This window comes from Volvox carteri, assembly GCF_000143455.1.
Source record: "Volvox carteri f. nagariensis unplaced genomic scaffold VOLCAscaffold_19, whole genome shotgun sequence".
Lineage (NCBI taxonomy): Eukaryota > Viridiplantae > Chlorophyta > Chlorophyceae > Chlamydomonadales > Volvocaceae > Volvox > Volvox carteri.
The window spans coordinates 1,530,626-1,532,202 of NW_003307562.1; the positions used below are offsets into that span (position 1 = coordinate 1,530,626).

The following is a 1,577-nucleotide window of genomic DNA, read 5'->3' on the forward strand; positions in this document are numbered from 1 at the left end:
GCCGCCGCCAATGCCAATGCCGATCCCAGCTACAGCTGCGGCCGCCAGTGTCATTTCATCCAGCTCCGCAAGCAGTTGCATAATCCAGCGGGCAGCGCAATACCCGCCGCCGCCACCGCCGGGCGCTGCAGGCTGGCCGCCGCCGCAGCCGCCGCCGCGGCCTCGGAAGTCTGCTGCGGCGGCGCTGGCAGCGGCAGCAGGGCGCTGGGTACGGCAGTACCGCATGTTGGTGTGGCGGGAGTGGCTCATTGCCACCCGTAACCCAGCTGACGCGGCGGGACGAATGCTTACCTTTGTGTGGGTCGCCCTCTTCGCGGCCTTCCTGGCGTACGATCTGGAGGTACGACATAGCAGGTCACGGTACGGCATCATATTCTGGGCGAGATGCTGGGCAGATTAAGGACGTAGTAGGAACGTTGTGTTCTTCGCGACTCGTCGCCATGTCGTGTCAGATTTTTGGGTTTTCCACATGTGTGTTATGCAGCGCCTACATACCGGGGCTAAGTAACACCGGGGCTAAGTACCCGGGGCTAAGTAAATATTAATGTTATACATTTTCATTACACATTGTGATTATTGATATCACGTGATTTTGGTAAACTCCCTAAAAACCCCTCTCTATTCCCTCCGGCCCCTGCGTCCACTCCCCTCCCCCCCCCCCAGTCTGACGCCACCAGCATCTTCCTTCGCTCCACGCTGCTGTTCGCGATGGTGTTCTTCTTTCTGGTGATGCCCTTTGTCTTCATGAGCCTCTTCGCGGCAGGTGGGTGGGTAGTTGAGCGGTAGTTAGGTGGTTAGTTGAGCGGGTAGTTGGGTGGTTAGGTAGGTAGGTAGCTGAGGCCCTCAACTAGAGGGATTAGTTGGGGGACTAGTTGGGTTTGTGATTGGCGGTTAGATGGCCGGGTAGTTAGGTGGGTAGTTGGGCAGTTAGATGGCCGGGTAGTTGGGCGGGTAGTTGGGTAGACTCGGCTCCCCATTACCTTTGCCAGCGCCCGCTTCGTGTGTTTTCCACAACCATTACTCTTCGTGAGCACTGAACTGGCCGAATCCTTTCCTCCACCGCGCAGGAGAAGAACTCCCTGGTCGCGTGAATTGCTTTCACGTGCACCAATTCCCCCCTCGCCCCGTCCTGAGCTATCTATTGGGCTACTAGATCGTGTCGTGGTGGTGATAAGAAAAAGGAAATCAGGCGACCCATATAATAAATCTCACCCCCAAGAAGTAGCTTACATGATATCTGATTACAAGCTGAAAACTGAAAACTGTTTAGTACGAGTATACTACACGTTGCAATAGAAAAAACAGAGCTTGTCTTCGGAGACGATAGGCAAGTCAACAGGACGTGTTACTTTGGGAACAAAAAACGCTGCGTATTTTACTTAGGGTTCAAACAATTTGACAGGACTGCATAATATTCAAGGAAACTGGCTCCTCCTCCCCGCCCCCTCCTCTTCCCCGCCCCCTCCTCTTCCTCCCCCCCGCCCCACCCTCCCGGCATGCAGACAAGCGGTTCTATTTATTGGAGGCCTCAGCTGCGAGGCGGGGTTGGGGGGCTGTACGACCCGTCCGCCTACTAC

The 1,577-nt window shown here is 55.7% G+C and overlaps 1 protein-coding gene across 1 annotated transcript in view; it reads left to right on the forward strand.

Annotated features, from left to right (window-relative positions):
• Positions 1-1,577, forward strand: part of VOLCADRAFT_91098 (uncharacterized protein) — a gene marked incomplete at both ends in the record, with an annotated part of 8,792 nt that overhangs the window by 3,711 nt on the left and 3,504 nt on the right. Inside the window, 4 exons of the mRNA XM_002950524.1 lie at positions 149-340; positions 664-763; positions 1,068-1,102; positions 1,503-1,564. Of these exons, the coding sequence (XP_002950570.1) occupies positions 149-340; positions 664-763; positions 1,068-1,102; positions 1,503-1,564 (389 nt within the window). The remainder of the gene's footprint in view (positions 1-148; positions 341-663; positions 764-1,067; positions 1,103-1,502; positions 1,565-1,577) is intronic.